Below are 18636 nucleotides of genomic sequence, written 5' to 3' on the forward strand. Positions count from 1 at the left end.
ATTATTAGTACACATATAGTCTGTACGATGTAAAGGAAAAACAGGAAGGTCATTAATTTTACTAGTACATAGTCTATATGATGTAAAATGATGTTACACAACACACACAACAAATGATCTTCATTATTCAAATTCACTTTTGGAGCCTCTTGCTCAAAGCAGCGTGGCTCAGTGGAAAGAGCCTGGGCTTCGGAGTCAGAGGTCATGAGTTCAACTCCCGGCTCTGCCGCTTGTCAGCTGTGTGACTGCGGGCAATTCACTTCACTTCTCTGTGCCTCAGTTCCCTCATCTGTAAAATAGGGTTTAAAAATGTGTGAGCCCCACGTGGGACAACCTGATGACCCTGAATCTCCCCCAGTGCTTAGAACAGTGCTCTGCACCTAGTAAGTGCTTAACAAATACCAACATTATTATTATTATTATCCCGGAGCAATTTCATTGATTAGTCCATACTTCACTCCATCTGAATGGTTTTGTAGAATGGAAGCAGCAAGACCTAGTGGATAGTTTTGTAGTCCAAGTTGTCCCACTCCTTAAGAACCTCCAGTGGTTGCCCATCCACCTCTGCATCAGAGAGGACCTCCTTACTTTCAGGTTTAAAGCTCTCAAACATCTTGCCTCCTCCTTACTGCTCGCCTATCGCGGCTCAGCGGAAAGAGCCCATGCTGGGGAGCAAGAGGTCATGGGTTCCAATCCCGGCTCTGCGCTTGTCAGCTGTGTGACTTTGGGCTGATTTGTACATTCCAAGTGCTTAATACAGTGCTCTGCACATAGTAAGTGCTCAATAAATACTATTGAATGAATTTCACTTCTCTGTGCCTCAGTTACCTCAACTGGAAAATGGGCAATAAGACTGTGAGCCCCACGTGGGCCAACCTGATCACCCTTGTATCCTCCCAGCGCTTAGAACAGTGCTCTGCACATAGTAAGTGCTTAACAAATGCCATTATTATTATTTTTAGAGAAGCAGAGTGGCTCCGTGGAAAGAGCCCGGGCTTGGGAGTCAGAGGTCTTGGATTTGATTCCCGGCCCTGCCACTTGTCAGCTGTGTGACTGTGGGCAAGTCGCTTCATTTCTCTGTGCCTCAGTTACCTCATCTGTAAAATGGGGACTAAGATTGTGAGCCTCACATGGGACACCCTGATGACCCTGCATCTACCCCAGCGCTTAGAACAGTGCTCTGCACATAGTAAGCACTTAACAAATACCACCATTATTATTAATCCAGCCCACACACTTCGCTCCCCAATGCCAACCCACTTACTGTACCTCAATCTTGCCCATGCCCTCCCTCTTTATATCGACAGACAATTACTATCTGCACTTTCAAAGCCTTTCTGAAGGCACATCTCCTCCATGAGACCTTCCCTGATTAAGCCTTCCTTTCCTCTTCCACTCCCTTCTGCATCGCCCCGATTTGCTCCCTTCGTTCACTCGTCCCTCAGTCCCACAGCATGTACGTACGTGTCTGTCATCTGTTTATATCAATGTCTATCTCCCCCTCTAGACCGAGCTTGTTATGGATAGGGAATGTGCTGACCAACTCGGTTATCCTGTACTCTCCCAAGCGCTTAGTACATGCTCGGCACACCATAAGTGCTTCATAAATACAATTGATTGATTGAACAAGGATTGCATCTAAGATACTGGAGAGTGTAGAAAGTAAAATAATGGGAAGCAGCAAGGCCTAGTAGAAAAAGCATGGGCCTGGGAGTCAGAGACCCTTGGTTCTAATCCCGGCTCCTCTACTTGTCTGCTGTGTGACCTAGGGCCAATCACTTAACTTCTCTGTGCCTCAGTTCCCTCATCTGCAAAACGGGAATTCAGTACCTCTTTTCCCTTCTTACTCTGTGAGCCCCATGTGAGGCCTGATTACCCCAGAAACAAAACATGTTCCTGGTCCTCAAATAGCTTACATCATAAAGGGAAGATAGGCAAACCGGGAACAGTAACAAGAACTGGATTTAAACAGGTGGTAGCCCAAACGCCAGCTTTAGCTGAATAGAGTATACAGTTGACTATGCTTATAGTTATGAGTGGTAAAGATGAGACCTAGGCCCAGTCCATGAGGCAGTTTAAAAGCTAATATAGGGAGACAAGTGGACATAAGTTGCCGAAGCTACTCCATATAACAGAGTAAGCTCTTAGGAAAAATTGAAGACAAAAATAAAAATTAAACACATAAATAATTAGCTATGACTGCCAAAGGGATGAAGAAAGAACTTACTGTAGAATCTCCATGAATAAGTATTCCAATCCCTTCCCACTCCTAAATTTGACCCCAAAACAGTGTGTAGCCAGAATTCACCCAGGTCTGTCACTTCTCTTCTGTATGGCCTTGGGCAAGTCATTTCACTTTTCTGTGTCTCAGTTACCTCATCTGTAAAATGGGGATTAAGACGCTGAGTTCCATTCAGGACAGGGACTGTGTCCAACCTGATTTTACTGTATCCACTCCAGCACTTAGTACAGTGCCTGATACCTAGTAAGCATTTAACAAATATCAGAATTTGTTATCATCATCATCATCTGGAGCAGAGGGCCCCTTCATCTCAGTGTAGGGTTGGCAAGTTCATATAATATAGCCTATACTGTCTCTTCTCCCCTGGGGGGAAAATTGAGTTCATGTTTAACCTATATTGAAATGATGATGATGATGATGACATTTAAGTGCTTACTATGTTCCAGACACTGTTCTAAGCACTATATTCTATCATTTGCTGTCTTTGATTGAAATTACAGAATATATCCCTCTATGGCTTTTGTGAAAGTACCTCTTTGTATTAGGATGTGAGAACACCTCTTGTAATACTCTCTTGTGTTGACCAACACACTAGAACTCTTTCCAAGTCAATTTTCTTTTCTGTAAAAGGGGTTAGTAATTCCCTTAGACCACTCAGTGATGTTACGTGTATTTACTGGCAATTACAAAATTGTTCCACATTATCAAGTGCTCTATAAAAGCTAAGGAGTATTACTGTTATGCTAACAACTTTGAAAGGGGTTCTTCAGATTTATGATTATGTGCTCTGCAATTGTTGACATTAGTCCTGGAGCTATCGCCGTCATGATGCATGTACTTCATTTGCACAATACTTTTGAATCCTAAATTTTGGTAATTGCAAAACATCTAAGTGTAAAAACACACTCAAATGTGTTTATAGAGTGTGCATGTGATAGTAATTTCTTTGAAGAATGTTATACTTTTTTTAATCATTAAAATAACCACGATTTGCCATGTAACTTGGGAAAATGTATATGAGGTTGAAAACTATTAGTGGAATACCATTAAAGGTTTGCTCTTTTGTTTTTAACTTTTAGACCCAGTTTATCTAGGTGAAGTACTGGCCATAATTGAATCAGTGAGTAAAGAAATGGAACAAGAAAAAAGACAACAGTGTGGATCTAACAGGTAATACAGGTTGGTTAGCAATGCCATCTAAGATTATTTAGTGTTTATGTAGTAAACTTTATCCAATTGTACTTTCCCCATTCATTCCTATTATCTTTTTTTCAAACTCCCCTCCTCCTCCCCCCTGTCATTCATTCAATTGTATTTATTGAGTGCTCACTGTGTGCAGAGCACTTTACTAAGTGCTTGGAAAGTACAATTCAGCAACAAATAGGGACAATCCCTGCCCACAACGGCCTCACAGTCTAGAAATAATAATAATGGTATTTGTTAAGCCCTTACTATGTGCCAAGCACTCTTCTAAGCACTGGAGTAGATACGTGGTAATCAGGTTGTCCCACTTGGGGCTCATAGTCGTAATCCCCATTTTATAGATGAGGTAACTCAGGCACAGAGAAGTTAAGTGACTTGCCCACAGTCACACAGCCGACAAGTGGCAGAGCTGGGATTCGAACTCATGAGCCCTGACTCCAAAGCCTGTGCTCTTTCCACTAAGCCACACTGCTTCTCAAAGCATTACACTGACCTATCACTGGGTTGATATGCTGAATAAGAATATCAATAATCTAAATCTTTTTGAATCAATTACCATTTGAACCAGAGAATATATGAGTAATTATACTTATTACCTGGCTTCCACAAGGCATATGTGTGAACCTTATTTATGCCTGATTCAGAAATACCATTTTTCAATCTACATAAATTTGGATATCTAGAATTTTAAGGATTAGTTTATCATACCGATTTATACATTCCAAGCGCTTAGTACATACAGTGCTCTGCACATAGTAAGCGCTAAATAATTACTATTGAATGAATAGATCATGTACTAGTGTAAATTTATGTTTTCTCTCATTATTCTGGCAATTCAGAGTTAGCAGGAATTTCAGCAGGAATTTAAGGTGGTCCTTACTGTCCCAGTGAGGGATGTTTGAAGTTTCCACTGGTTCTTCCTTCTGAGATAGGGAGGGAAATGCCATAAGCTTTTCCCCTGTGGTTCAAAAATCTCCTTTCCTATTAATCTTTATTTGGTCATGGTCCCAGGATCTCCATAAATTATATCAGATTTTTCCTTAGACTACTCTTTTTAGGCTAAATCGGTTATTATAAAGGCTGGTAGCTGATTATTGTAAGTAGTGGAAGCCATTAAATCTGAATTCAAACCAACTGGCCCTCCACTGTATACCCTTTTAAACTTATGTTTAAAAAGTACTTGACAAGCACTTGTTTTCTTCACACCTTATTTTGATTGAATATGAGATTTTCCAAGACAGAGCTTCTACCAAAATCTCTTCCAAAGCTTTAGTATTTCATAAGGTCCATCGAATGAAGTTAAGTAGAGAAAATGGGGCCCTGCTTATTGGCAACCATTTAGCAAAATGCAGCTGATTTAATGTAAAGACTTGGTCTTGGGGTAATCAATATTCATTTTCTTCATTTGCTGCACCACACACCAGATCCAGAATGTTCTCATCTCATATTTTATCTCTGGGTATTTATCCCTGGTCAAGGTAGGGCCCCTAGGCCTTGGTGAGTCACTTTCCCTGCTCCACCCAGGTCTTTTGGGTCTGTGCCCAGCTGAAGCTGCCATTTGGTGAATGAAAATCTCTCTCCTCCTAACTTACACGAAGCAGCTGTCAGGTGAGCATGATTACTGTTAATTAGCTAGCCAAAGTAGTGTGAGTTTGACTGAAAATGAATATCTCTATTACATTTTAGTCCAGTGAATGTCTTTTGAGTCTTTTATGGTTTCTTCAGATTGTAGGGAACTACACCTTGAATTTTGTAAAATCAATCTAAAATAAGGACTACTTAATCACTAATAGATCTAATTTTGTTTTGGGGAGCAGAATTTCAGAGTTAATCAGCTTTTCCTCAACCTCTCCTGGACTGTTCCCATGGCCAACAACTGCTGATGTTCCTTGGCTGAAAAACAGAGGTGAGTCTTGCTGACCTAAAATGTTAGTGGAGACAGAGTAGTTTTCCTCCACTTGTATTCATTTAAAATGGGAAAACAAACAGCCAATGTCTTTAATGGTTATTTCTTTTATGTTTCATCTTAAATACTGTGTCAGAAGATAAAGAGGCTTTGGAAACAACTTTTGATAACTAATTTTCACATCCTTTATTTGAACTCTAGAGATGGGATTTGTGAGCATGGAGGTGAATATTGGAGGATAGGGAGAATTATAAAGATAAATCTTTGCCATGCTTTCACTTTTTCTCCATTTGAATAATTGCCTATGTAATTTTCTAAAAGAAAATAGAAATCATTCTTTAAAGAAAGTTGAATGATTATGATAGAAGGAATATCTAGAACTTAGGCAACCCAAAGACCTTGGAAGATCTTGATTCAAAAAGGAATTCTGAACTTTACTTTTCCTCAGGATTCCAGTTATTTCCTTAGCTAAAATAAGAGCCTTCCCCAGACTGATCTACAGTGGAGCTCTCTGATACTCCTGGGAAAATTCAGTTAAACATGTGCTGAAACAAATCTTGAGAATGCAGTGTAGCCTAGCGGAAAGAGTACGGGCCTGAAAGTCTATGCCATTTGCCAGCTGGGTGAAATTGGGCAAGTCAGTTACTTCTCTTGGCCTCGGTTTCCTCAATTACAAATTGGGGATTCAATATCTGTTCTCACTCTTACTTAGACTGTTGGGACACGAACTGTGTTGGACCTTGTATCTACCCCATTACTTAGAACAGTGCTCAGTAAAGATGACTGACTGAATGAATGAAGTGCTTTCTATGTGCGAAACATTTTACTAAGCAGTTGCATCTATACAATTGTATTTTAGCTAATCCCAGCATTAAACTCAGTGCCTGTCACATGATAAACACTTGGCACATACCACAAAGTGAAAGCAGCAGTAAAACCATAACAAATGCCATTAAAAAATCCTAAAAAAACAGTTTTAGCTTTTTCTTTGTCTTAAAAGGTTGAGGTTGTGGAGATATTAAAATAAAGGAAAGACTTTTGAGAGATGGAGAGGCATGGGAACAAATCAATCAATGGTATTGATTTCCAAGTGCTTAGTACAGTGCTCGGCACACTGTAAGTGCTCAGTAAATCAATGTGGCTCAGTGGAAAAGAGCCCAGGCTTGGGAGTCAGAGGTCATGAGTTCGAATTCCAGCTCTGCCACTTGTCAGCTGTGTGACTGTGGGCAAGTCACTTAACTCCTCTGTGCCTCAGTTCCCTCATCTGTAAAATGGGGATGAAGATTACCTGATTACCCTGTATCTACCCCAGCGCTTAGAACAGTGCTCTGCACATAGTAGGTGCTTAACAAATACCAACATTATTATTAACATTATTAAATATGATTGAATGAATAAAGTGCTTTCTGTGTGCCGAGCATTTTACTAAGCACTTGGGAGAATGTGATACAGTAGACTTGGTAGACATGGTTCTTTCCCACAGCGAGTTTACAGTCTAAAGGGTGAGAGAGATAATGAAATAAAGATGTGGGAAATGGCAGGGTATAAGGAAATGTACATAAGGCAAAAAAAGAGAAGGAAGGGAAGCAGCAAAACGTGTTAGGGGAAGCCAGTCTTTAGTACAGTAATACAATACATAAAGACAAATAAGTACATTAAGCCAAATGAAAATCCCCAAACTACTCATCTTACATTTCTTCTGTGTGTGAATGTGAGAGGAAGTAGTTATCCTTAGAATAGAGAAAACACTGTGAATTTTACTGGGCCTTGCTTTAAAACTATTGGTCAGGTTATTAGTTTTTATCGCACTGTACGTCTCTCAACACTCATATAACTTTTCATGCAAAGCTGTAAGTTGAACAGGTCATAAAGTGTCACAATCAGCTGTAAAAAATCATTACTCCTAAATGCTTTGGGATAACTAGAAATTTGACATCCAATGTTTTGCTTTTTTCCAAAGGAAACGCAGTCTTTGGAGTCCTTTTTCTTGGCCATTGGCCATGCTCTGGTTTCTGATGGGATAATAATAAAATAGAAAATATTGATTTCATTTGTTTCAGTACGTGTATAGAAATGGGCTCTGTAGAATGGGTGAAGAAAAGGCAGGGAAAGTTCATTTTGAGTAGAACTTGGCTAATCTTTTCACCATCTTGCATGTGGTCAGAAGTTGCCTCTATACACTTGTATTGTAGCTAATCCTAGCATTTAACTCAGGGCCTGTCACATGGTAAACACTTAGCACATACCACAGTTATCTTCAGTTTATATTTGAGCTGGGAAACATCACTGACAGGAGGAATCCTGGAAGGAATGATTGACAGTAGTCAGGCTGAGAGGATGGACTGCTCTGCACATAGTAAGCGCTCAATAAATACTATTGAATGAATGAATGAATGATGGACTTGTAGGGGATATCTCAGAATGTTGAGCCTAAGGGCCTGTCAAAGAGATAAGATAGTAATAATAATGGTATTTGTTAAGCGCTTACTACATGCAGAGTACTGTTCTTGTCGGCTGTGTGACTGTGGGCAAGTCACTTAACTTCTCTGTGCCTCAGTTCCCTCATCTGTAAAATGGGGATTAAGACTGTGAGCCCCACATGGGACAACCTGATTCCCCTATGTCTACCCCAACGCTTAGAACAGTGCTCAGCACATAGTAAGCGCTTAACAAATACCAATATTATTATTATTATTATTCTAAGCACTGGGGGAGATACAGGGTCATCAGGTTGTCCCACTTGAGGCTCACAGTTAATCCTCATTTTACAGATGAGGTAACTGAGGCACAGAGAAGTGAAGTGACTTGCCCACAGTCACACAGCTGATGTGGCAAAGCAGGGATTCAAATCCATGATCTCCAACTCCCTAGCCCGGGTTCTTTCCACTGAGCAATGCTGCTTCTCTAAATGCTAACAAGCCACACCTGCCTTTAACACTGGTAACATTCTGTGCGTTATTTGTGGTTTTCAGAGCCCATTGCTCTATGGTCCTGAAGGAATCCTTGTAGATTTTTCAATTTTTTTTAGAGAATCTACTGGAGAAAGAGCTTCATTCTATACCTCCAGATTGGGTGGCAATCTACTCAACACACAAATTTATTAATGCAGTGATAACGTTGGGGTAAAAGGTGCTTAAGGTCACCCAGCCAGGCTTGCAGAAGGCATGAGTGCGGTGATTTGAAGCGCAGTGGCAACGAGTATATAGTTACAAAGACATTCCTACCCTACCCTAAGCAACCACACACAGTTTAACCTAAGTACTTTTTACAAAACAGGAGGACTAAATAATGTTTTTTTTAGTCATATATTCATTCATTCACACCCACCCAGAATCCCATTGCACATTCTTGCATAAATTTGGAGTGATAGGCTGTATGGTGAATCATGGATGAGTTTTATTGTTTCTTTAGAAGAGAATGCAAATAGAAAAGGTTACACTTTTGGTGGGATCCTCTACTGCTCATGTTAATAGATCCCCTCCTAAGTGTCTTGCCTTATCTGAAAGCACATTTTGCCCTATATCAGATGGAATATCTTTGGGAAAGCAGAGTATTTCTGTTGCTCATGGGTTCACTTTGCCAGAATAGTGTGTGGAGAACTGATTTCATTCAGCAAAAATATATGCAGTATGCTGTAATAATTCAGACACCTGAAACAGTTAATCAGAGCCTGAAAAAATAAAGGTAAAATTTGATTTGAGAAATAATCTTATTTGATTACAGGTACAATGGTTGTATATTTAGACATCCTGTGCAATATTTCCTAAGTAACATAATCAAGACAGTTAAAATAATTTGATATTTAGATTCTGAATTTGGGATGAGGTATGTATATATATTTATGTATAGATGTACTTTTGAATACATAAACAAGTATATCTTCACACTCATTTTCACTCAATAGTATTGTGCCAAATCTGAAAAGTTGCTCCTGATTTAACTAACAAGTTTTCTTGAGACTGTGCCTCAAGAACACAGACATCTCTGCATAAAGTTCGTAAATCACCATCTTGGAATCTTTTGATGATACTTGGATGCTGTTAAACTGGAAGAGTCTCCTGGTGTTTTGGAAGTATAGACTTACTTTATGCTTTCAGATGTTAGTGCATTCTCCAGCAAAGCAGCCTAAAATAGTTGAACGGGGCTGAATCTCCCACAAAGCTCTGCTTAGCTCTGACAGTGATGAGCTAGGGGTCAGATAGACACAGCACCTTCAGCTCTGATTCAATCAACCATACTGACATAGCCTAAGGATCTGAGTGTATTTCTTAGAACAGGCAAAATTGCTTAGGAAGGGCCAGAGTCCAAGTCTGTAATGCTAAACTCACAGCCCAACCTTAGTCAAGATATAATTAAATCGTTTCAGAGTACAATTTGGGGATCATGGCATGTATATGATTTGCTGGATTTTAAAAATACACGGTTCAGGAAGTGATCTTGGCGATTTATTTACATACTATTTCTTTTGGGCATTTGCAAATGATACAAAAGACAAAATGAATGCTTAAAATGTCAGCTACTATTGAGTGTACATAGCTACGTTTGGACAACCATCCTTAATTTGCGATGTCAGATTCCACTGTCGAATCCAAAGTTGATATATTTAAACCTTGATTTTTAAAAATGGAAGGGTCTGTAGTGAAGAAGATAAGGTTTACAAAGGAGACCTGCAAAAATCAATCTTAGTTGCCAGTTATTCAAAGAAACTCAACAGACAATTCAAAATAAGCAGAAGAGACTTCCCCAATATATACTTATGTATATATACACTGTATAAATTTAAGAATGATCAAACCATTCTATTTTCCCAAAATAGTCAACAAAATTGATAACAGTGATTTAAGTCAACTCTAGCAGAATTAGGATGAATTTATAAATCAATAAGTTTATAAATTAACTTATAAATTTAAAATGAATTTATAAATCAATAAGTTTTGATAGTGAAAAGGTTAACAAAAACTTAGCATGTCAGTTTTTTCCCTTTTTCTCACCCCTAATTTTAAAAAAATTGGGGGTATATCACACAAAACTCTAAGAATCCATTCCCTATAAACAATAAAGCCATCTTTATGGGAGCTTGAGAATCAGCTCCACGTGTTTTTTAGTAAACAACAAAAAAAAATTGAGTCCACATTGTCTGGTAAATTGCAGGTGTTTGTTTCATTGTAAAAGTGAGGAAGAAATTCTGATGATGAGTGGGTGTAGACCCATATTAAATTCCTGATAATTGCTACAATCATATTAACATTTTCCAACATATCTGGAACACTGGAAGCCTGAAGGCTATATCGCTGTAATATGGACACTGAAGAGTCTGAATAAGAAATCAAAGGAACAGCTGTACCAATGAGCCACCTTTCACATGAAATCAGCTTTTTTTTTTTAAAAAAAAAGTGAAATTATTAGTGGAAAAATGCATTTCCTATTTTGGGACAGTCAAGGGTCAAGTAGCTCCTGGTACCTTAAGAAATCCATCGAAGCAGGTCCTGGGAAGGCAGAATATAGCATGTTATAATTTGTAGAGCAGTTGGCGAGTGAGAGAATGAGAGATCTTTTCAGTCATATCCACATGTAATTCAGCAGTGACATCTTCTAATATGAAGTTCAGCTGCGTTCAGGGCTCTGATAGGTTTGCAGGTGGTATTAGGTAGGATAATTGGCTGAATCCTTTCCATCCCAACTGCCTCATTTTTGTTTTCTGGAGAGGAGAGACTCAGTCACCAGCTTTTCACCACCAGGACAGCCTCAGCTCCACCTCCTGCAGGCATGGGACTGCCCAAGTTTTCTAGATGCAGCAAGAACAAGTCTAGCAATGAGTGGGGCAGAAGCCAAGAGAGTAACTAAATGGATTTGCCTTGTTGCAGCCACTAACTGCCATGTATAAAATCAGGTGTTGACTTGTTGAGTTTTGTGGAGGTGAAAATGTCTGTCTGCCCTTCTAGACTGTAAGTTCTTTGAGATCAGGGAGAGTGTTTACCAACTGTACTATACTCTCCCAGGTGCTCAGCACAGCCCTCTGCACAGAGTAAGTGCTCAAATACCATTATCCCTGGGTTAAGGCAAGGAAGGAAGAGATAATTGAGGCTGGTTGACTTGGTTAGTGAAAACAAACTTGTCAGGATCAAGAGCTGGGTCTTGATCTCCCTGCCAAGGGGAATCTTCCAGAGAGTCAGGATGAGCCTCTCCAAAGAGGCAAGAATTATTTGGGTGAGTTTTGATATTAAGAACAGAAACTGAGTGATCCCTTGGAGGTTTTTCATATGGCTAGGCTCCAGGGCAAGGTGGAATGTGCCAGAAACATTCAGAGAAGTGTTCCCTGTGGTTGGCTGTGTTAGCAGAGGAGGACTGCTGAAGGGGAGATGAAGTGGCAGGGGAGAGGACTTGCTGCATCTCTCTGCTATGGCCCATTGCCCCACAAAATGAACATTTCTTTGTTTGTGCATGAATGTCAATGTTGGTTTCAGTCCATTGTGCGTCTGTCTGGCTCTCGGCATCTCTTTCTATATAATCATTCTTGCTGTCTGTGGATCTCTCTCTCAGGTCTCATGCTCTCTCTGGGTTTCTCTCTGCATGCGTCTTTGTCTCTAGGATTCTCTAACTCTGTCTCTGCTTTCTATCTCTGATCCTCCATCTCTAATAGTATGTTCATCATAGACAACATTTGGCTGCCTAGTATGTGTAAAGCACTGATCCAGGCACTAGAGAACAAGCAGAATCAATATTTGATAAATATAAAATTATTTGAAGGTGTGGGTACAGTTGGATAAATGAACAAATGCAAACAAATGAATAAATGTGTCTGTGCGGTGGAAAGGATGGCAAGGTAAGGCCTATAATTTGGTTTATCGTTATGACTTCCTGCTCTCTGTCAGTTTTGACAGCTGCCTTAATTGACTTCTTATCTCCCTTTTGACCCTTTAACCCCATCCTCTGACCCACTTGGAAAATTTGGTCCCTATAGTGAAGTCAGGAATGGAAAGAGGTGTCCTGGTTCTATAAAGAAATGAATTTTGGCCTAAAAGAAATGGACAAATATGAACTCTCCCAAGTGCTTAGTACAGTATTCTGCAGAGTAAGCCCTCAATAAGTATGATTGAACAGAAATTGAAAATACAACCCTTAGCTCAATTTCTCTACTGTTTAACTCATCATCATTATAACCAACAAGTCCATTGCTCCAAAGGATACATCAGATGCCTTAAAGCATGAACTACCAGAAAATAGAAACTATGTTGTATACGTTTGTGCATTATGAAATAAATCAATAATAAACATGGGAAGAACTGGTGACAATTTTACAGGGCAATAAACATCTTGGCAGAACTGAAAATTGGTTTTGTTTTTTTTTTTAACATTTTTGATCATTGCACCTACCTTTTAAGACTGAAGTAAGATATTGAATTTTCTACCCTGCCTTATGCCAGTTCAGAGAAACCAACATCAGCAGCCACCCTGTTAATTTAATATGCTGGAACACTTTTCCAGTGCTCTAAAATGTACTTTACACCAATGAGATTCCCTGTAATCTTTGGATGGTTGAGCTTCAGAAGACTTCCAAATTTCCCTAAGCAGTCTTAGAAGATAGGTTTATGGTTTAGATAGATGAAGGTAATAACTGTTGTGATCACAGAACATCCCTTCTTCGTTGAAGAAGGAAGTCTTTGTCATTCCTGACTGCTTTCCAAGAGTTAAAATATTTTATTACTTTAAGCAGGAATTAATTTGTTATAACTATATAATGAATCTATTCAATTACACACCAACTGAATTGGGGTATGAAAATGAATATCCTGTTTTATGGCTACTCATTTTATCAGTTTGTGCTAAGCTGAGTCCACTGGGAAATTTGGTGGACATATATAAGGAATGTTTATTTCAAACATTTCATTTCATGCATGTGAATGTATTAAACATGAGCTAAGGAAAACATTTTGTGTAAAATGTGCTACAATGTAATGGCTTTTTGGAAAGAAAAAAATAAAGTAAAGGTTGTTCCGTTGGCTTGTTAAGTAACGTTTAGTTTTTAGAAATTTGCTTTTTAGGGTTGATAAGTAATTAGGGTGACATTTAATAAATGACATTTCTATGAGAGCACTATTTTTTCTTCTCTATTCATGCTCTGACTGCATTTCTTCTGGAGTAATAAAATGAGGATTTGACTTAATCATTGTAAACCATTAACCAACATTTTGAATCTTATTGAATTACTTCTATTCATTTAACTCATCTTTGGTCATTTAGATGGTTTCATCTTTCACACCTGGAGAACTTTCCCTAAAATTATTTATTTTTCAATGTGAATAATGATCCAGTCCCACTGTTGCAGTAAGATTGCGTTATTTTGGACTCTCCACTCTGACAGAAAATACATTAGAACTAATCTCATGAACTAAGCAAGGCTCTGGCAGCATGGTAAACCTCTCATTTTCATTTTTGGATGGTCATATTTCCAGAAGTTTGATTTGAAAGAGTTGAAATATTTCTTCTATTCAGTATTACTCGAAAAAATGATGTTTTGTTTTTTTCCCCTTTTGGGAAGTAGTTTCCCCAAACTGATGTTTATGGAACTCATGAAAGCTTTATAGTATCTGTGAAAAGCTTGCCTCAAACTTTCGTGTATATTTCCGTAGTGACACAGGGATTGTGAGAACAACTTGAGCAGTGTGCATGACTCCAATAAAATGCATCCCTGAGGATTTATAAACAGCTGTGGCAGGACACAGTAGATGATAGAATGAATGTGGTTTTGTCAATCTCAATTTTTTGTTTATCATCAGTTTCCCATTTTTTTCTCATTTTTAACTTGTTAGAATCATGTGAATACTTGAATGGTACTGAAAGTGGGAAATCTAATTATTTTTTCAAGGTACATTCAGACAACCATTTTAATGGCTGAAGATGTTCCACTATAACTTTGTTCTTTCAAAATTACATTAGTGTGTCAACTCTGGATTTAAAAGAATGGATAAAAAGTATGAATCAATTAAACTGAGAACCTAAAAGTTGATAAAATAGAAACTAGGTGTTCAGGAGGGGAAAGGCTGAAGGGGGTGGGGGTGGAATTGTGGCTGGAACTTGAAATACTAAGGGAGAAAACAGCTAGTAAAATGGAATTTGAGGAAGATAATGGAGTTTAAAATAACTGTAAAAAGTAATAAAAATCAAGCAAGATATAGTAATATGATTGAGAAGTTACTAAGATGACTAAAAAAATTGAATTCACTATAAGAATGCATTTTTGTTCCTACCAACCATAGATGTTTTTCAACTACCCTGAACAAAACTAGGAAAATGAAATTAGTGAATGCCAACTTTTTTTGATAGTGTGCTAATTAAATTTAGAAATATCACTGTGATTTAGGATGTAGAAGTATTCTCTGAACTAAAGATATAATAAGTGGTGGTTATAAGTGGTCGTGGGTTCAAATCCCATCTCTGCCACTTGTCAGCTGTGTGACTTTGGGCAAGTCATTTCACTTCTCTGCGCCTCAGTTCCCTCATCTGTAAAATGGGCATTAAGACTGTGAGCCTCATGTGGGACAACCTGATCTCCGTGTATCCTCTCCAGCACTTAGAACAGTGCCTTGCACATAGTAAGCGCTTAACAAATGCCATCCTTATTATTATTAAATTCTGGTGGTTTTAAGCCTTAAAATTACTCCATAGTGGATTAAATCACACTGCAAGAATGAAAGGTTGACATGCTAGCTTTTGATCCCTCTTCTAGAGCTGGAACAGAGGAATTCTAGAGAAAAGAGCCTTCTATGTTAAAGGAATCATCCTTTGCCTCTTACCTCCTAAAGTGCTTTCAATTGTATTTGAGCGCTTACTATGTGCAGAGCACTGTACTGTGCTTTGTTTCCACTTCCTTCTCTCCCCCAGGAGCTAGTGATCACCCAAGTTAATTGTAGTCCACCTGCATATCTGACACTGGGAGAGCTATCAACTCCAAGATTCAGGTTCTAATCCCCATCACCAGCCTCCTGTGGGCCTGTTTCTCTAGAATGGTGATAAAATACACACTCTCCCATTTCTTAGAACCTGTGTGAAACAAGGTTGTTCCTTGCCAGCCCTTAGCATACGTATGGCACCTAGTAAACACTCAATAAATACAGTCATAAAAATGAATCCTATCCCAGATGTACATTAGGATTAGCTATCTTGACATCTGAAGATGCAATTTACTATCACTCGGCTTTGGGACCTGCTCCTCTCTCTCAGATTCAACTACCAGATTTAAGCCCGTCAAAGGGTAGCGACTGTCTCTATCTGTTGCTGATTTGTACATTCCAAGCACTTAGTACAGTGCACTGCACATAGTAAGCGCACAATAAATACTATTGAATGAATCTCTAGCCTTGACCTCTCTTCTTCTCTTCCTCTCCTCCAGGATATCTCTGTGTGTGGATGACCCTCGAGCACCCCAAATTCAACATATCTAAAATGGAACTCATATTGGCCATCCCCCAATCTTCTCCTCTTACACCACCTTCCTATCACAGTTCATAGTGTCACCATCCTTCCTGTCTCCGAAGCCTAAAACCATGGCATTATCCTTCACACCTTCTCTTTCAACCCTCCATTCACTCTTTCACCAAATCCTGTCAGTTCTTCCTCCACAACATTTCCAGAATTTCTATTGACCTCTCCCATTAGAAATGGCCACAGCCGTAGGTACCACTTGCAATATCCTAAAAGCAGATAGGATTGGTTTTATCCTAGAGATTTTTATCCTAGAAGTTTTTTATCCTTAGAGATTTTTATTCTAGAAATCCTAGAGGTTTTATCCTAGATTGGTTTTATCCTAGAGAAGCAGCGTGGCTCAGTGGAAAGAGCCCAGGCTTGGGAGTCAGAGGTCATGGGTTCGAATCCTGGATCTGCCACTCATCAGCTGTGTGACTGTGGGCAAGTCACTTCACTTCTCTGTGCCTCAGTTACCTCATCTGTAAAATGGGGATTAACTGTGAGCCTCATGTGGGACAACCTGATTACCCTCTATCTACCCCAGTGCTTAGAACAGTGCTCTGTACATAGTAAACACTTAACAAATACCAACATTATTATTATTATTATTATATCCTGACTACTGCTTCAGCCTCCTCACTGATCTCCTTGCTTCCTGTCTCTTCCCTCACCGGTCTATACTTCACTCAGCTGTCCAGATTATTTGTCTAAAATAATAATTCTCTGCAACTCCAATCATTTCCCATTCTCCAAATTAAGCAGAAACTCCTAACCATTGGTTTTATGGTACTCCTCAACTCTCCTCTACTTAGCCACTCTCTTCTTTCATTCACCCCCCATTCCCAATCTTCAGGCCACTCAAAACAACTTAGTAAATCTCAACCTCATCTCTCCCACTTCAGAGCTCTTGCTCAGACCTTCCCACCTTCCTAGGAGGCCCACGTCCTGTCCATCAGAGCACAACAATCTCCTGCTTCAGATCCCTTCTGAGATCACATCTCCTTCAGGAGCCTTTACTCAAGTAATTGCTAGTCTCTCCACTTCATAATCTCCTACTGTCACTTTGTCTGCAATCAATCAGTTGTATTTATTGAGCACTTATTGTGTGCAGGACATTGTACTAAGTGCTTGGGAGAGTACAGCACAACAATATAGCAAACATATTCCTTGCCCACGGTAAACTTAGTCTGCAACACCTAAACACCTAAATGACCATAACCCCCATGGCACTTATGTACATACCTTGTATTCTCTATTACTCTTTCAACACCTAAACACCTAAATGACCATAACCCCCATGGCACTTATGTACATACCTTGTATTCTCTATTACTCTTTCAATACCTAATTTGTGTCTGTCTTCCCGCCTTACTGTAAACTTCTTGAAGATCGGGAATCTCATCTTCTAATCTTTTGCAGTCTCCCAAATGCTCTGCGCACAGTAGATCAAACACTCGATGGTATTTGAGTGCTTACTATAGGCAGAACACTGTTTTAATTGGGGAAGTTCAATAAAACAGAATTAGACATGTTCCCTGCCCAAAATGAGTTTACATTCTAGAGATGAGTTTACAGTCTAGAGGTAGATGGTCAATGACAATAGTGAATGTGGCATTTGTTAATCTCTTACTATGTGCCAAGCTTTGTACTGCGAGCTAGGGTAGATACAAGATAATCAGGTCCCAGATGGGGCTTACGGTCCAAGTAGGAGGGAGAACAGAAATTGAATCCCCATTTTGCAGAAGAGGGAACTGAAGCACAGAGAAGTTAAATTATTTGCCCAAGATCACACAGCAGGTATGTAGCGGAGCAGAGATTAGAACCCAGGTACTCTGACTTCCAGGCCTGCTCTCTTTTCACTAGGCCATGCTCTTTCTCAATAAATGCTGTTGACTGATTGAAGAACATAGATTAACCTGTCCTCAGTTGTATATTAAACCTGCACCTGACCCTTTGTACCCTGGTGAATTGATATGGATGCTTATCTGCTTTGGGAATTCACTTTAAAAGTCCCTGTTATTGACTGAGGTCAGTTGGAGTTGTAATTATACAAAGTTTTTAGGCATCGTGTCATACCACAAAAACTATTACTTGTGTAAAAATGGTTGAAGGTGTGCAAGCAATTGCGCAGTGTATATAGCTTGTGGGACTGTTATGTTCTTGGTGCTCCAGTTAAGATTTGTTGTATTAAAGCACTTTGTTATGGCTAATTTACTTTGCTGTTGGCAAACTATTTGGCTATGCCTGCACAGGTCAAAATCCATGCTAGATTCCCAGGAAGGTCCCCAAAGACATATTATTAATGGTACAGATGTGCTCTGTTCCATTTTCACTAAAGTCAGAAGGGGATTGTGAAAACATTCATTCATTCACTAGTATTCATTGAGCGCTTACTATGTGCAGAGCACTGTACTAAGCGCTTGGAATGTACAAATCGGTAACAGAGACAGTGCCTGCCTTTTGATGGGCTTACAGTCTAGTCGGGGGAGACAGGCAGACCAAAGCAGCAGAGGCTATCCCCAAATTTTGAGTTTGGCTCACATCTGATGGCAACTACTGGGTCCTAGTTTACATTGTCAAGTCCCTTTTTGGGGAGTGGGGCGAAATGCCCTGCATAAGTAAATTATGGAATGGTGAGGGAAGAGGCTGGAGTCGGGGCTGTCATCAAGGGGGTGGATGGTGTAGTTGAGGCAGAATATGATAAGTGCTCGAACCAGTAATAATAATAATAATAATGTTGGTATTTGTTAAGCACTTACTATGTGCCGAGCACTGTTCTAAGCGCTGGGGTAGACACAGGGGAATCAGGTTGTCCCACGTG

At 39.4% G+C, this 18636-nt stretch overlaps 1 protein-coding gene across 21 annotated transcripts in view; it reads left to right on the forward strand.

Annotated features, from left to right (window-relative positions):
- IQCM (IQ motif containing M) overlaps positions 1-18636 on the forward strand; it is a 370600-nt gene that overhangs the window by 54910 nt on the left and 297054 nt on the right. For all 21 annotated transcript variants that reach the window (XM_029076889.2, XM_029076891.2, XM_029076870.2 and 18 more), the window contains 2 exons: positions 3322-3412; positions 5263-5351. In XM_029076889.2, coding sequence (XP_028932722.1) covers positions 3322-3412; positions 5263-5351 — 180 coding nt within the window. The remainder of the gene's footprint in view (positions 1-3321; positions 3413-5262; positions 5352-18636) is intronic.

This window comes from Ornithorhynchus anatinus, chromosome 12 (genome assembly GCF_004115215.2).
Source record: "Ornithorhynchus anatinus isolate Pmale09 chromosome 12, mOrnAna1.pri.v4, whole genome shotgun sequence".
Lineage (NCBI taxonomy): Eukaryota > Metazoa > Chordata > Mammalia > Monotremata > Ornithorhynchidae > Ornithorhynchus > Ornithorhynchus anatinus.